The 1,560-nt window shown below is 57.2% G+C and overlaps 1 protein-coding gene across 1 annotated transcript; it reads left to right on the forward strand.

The window, feature by feature from the left end:
• Window positions 1–134: 134 nt before the first annotated feature.
• Window positions 135–1,010, forward strand: SDRG_15293 (hypothetical protein). The gene has a single exon (XM_008621461.1). The coding sequence runs from the start codon at window positions 342–344 to the stop codon at window positions 960–962; it is 621 nt and encodes a 206-aa protein (XP_008619683.1). The 5' UTR covers window positions 135–341; the 3' UTR covers window positions 963–1,010.
• The last annotated feature ends 550 nt before the right edge of the window (window positions 1,011–1,560 follow it).

The raw sequence follows: 1,560 nt of genomic DNA on the forward strand, positions 1-1,560 counted from the left end.
ACGGCGAAGACGGTGACCTCCTCATCGCCGAAGACGTGCTCCTCCGTCGCTGGCTGGACGGTCGTTTGTCCGGCCTCGCCGTCTTCCGAGCGACGTACGAGGGCGACGTCATTACCCAGACGACCCGCGGCGACATTTTCATCACCGAGGTGCCTGGCGAAGTGCACCAGGAGGTCATTATCTGTCTGAACGACGCTGTGCGCGCCGTCTTGGCAGGTACGCCGTTAAAGTCCACCACAGACGTGGATTACTACCATGCCGGCCACGCCCGCAGACCCGACCTCGCGATTAGACCGAGACGCGCGATCCGCGGCGACCCCTGGAGCCATTTGCCCCGCTGCATGATCGAGGTCGCCGTCACGCACAACACGTCGTTCAACAAGTACGACCTGCACACACGCGCGCTCTTCGCTGAGTTTCCCGTGCTCCAGACGGTCCTTGTTCTCGTCCTCTACCCGCTGCGGAACGCGGCGACGCTTGACCCCAACATGAACCCCATCTTGGCGCAGATGCCCGCGCTCGCTGTGCTCTACCGTCGTCTCGGCAAAAACATTGCGATCACGGACGCCATGAGCTGCGGCAACTACGCTCTACACGGGAACGTGTACCTCCCAGGGCACGTGCATGTACGCGACGAGGTCGATGCGATGGCTGCCGAGCTGCCGCACGTCGTCGAGCTCCAGCCGTGGAACCATGGACCTTTCATTACGCTGCTCGGTGACGATCTGTACCGCACCTCAGATGGACACGGCCATATCATGCAAGGCTTGCTCCCCGACTACCCCGTGCATTTGGCAACGACGATCGCCGCAGCGATTCGGACTGGATACGAAGAAGCAACCCCCGCGAACGGTCTCGCCGCACAAACTGCTGCTGTTCAAGCAGCCGCACAAGCTGCCGTGCAAGCTGCTGCCGCACCGAATGTCCGACGCCGCAACCACCGCTACAACCTCCGCCACTGAAAGATTCCTGGCATGGCATTTCTAGTTTTCGTTTTGCTTTTTAACTTCTCAACAAATGGCATTTCATATCATTTCTTTCTCATAAATACTTGTACATATTGTCTTGGGCACCAAGAACCACTGCGTCGCGCAGCAGCGGCCATCAGTGCGCGTCACGGCAGCAATGTGGATTTCGGACGTTTGGATGGGTTTTCGACCATAATTCTCCTGAACAAGTGCTTTGGCATCTTGCACCACTTTGTTTATACATGTATAGTCGAGTATCAAGCCCTAAGAGCTCTACGACGCGAATCCGCTGACCATGATATACTCGGGCTCTATCGCAGTTCGTTTCTCCTGTTGTGTATGTGCGCCACATTGCTCGAGGACGCGGTAGTAAGTTTGTAGAAGTGCTCTCCTCTCTTGGCTGTCGCGTCGGCCGTCCCGCTTCAGCTATGCACGGTGGACGGCATGTTCCTCTCCGAGTAAACACTTTGTTGTGGACCGTCAAAAATTGTATATTATCCCGGATTTTGTAACGGCAAAGTGCACTTTCGCATGGCTCCTTCGCTCAGGGGGATAAAGGGCGCGAGGCCTGCATAACCGCTGCGTCTCGGGT

The sequence above is a fragment of the Saprolegnia diclina genome, assembly GCF_000281045.1.
Source record: "Saprolegnia diclina VS20 unplaced genomic scaffold supercont1.88, whole genome shotgun sequence".
Lineage (NCBI taxonomy): Eukaryota > Oomycota > Saprolegniomycetes > Saprolegniales > Saprolegniaceae > Saprolegnia > Saprolegnia diclina.

Coding starts and splice junctions, on each gene's coding strand:
- SDRG_15293 (XM_008621461.1), top strand. CDS start 342: ATGATCGAGGTCGCCGTCACGCACAACACGTCGTTCAACAAGTACGAC.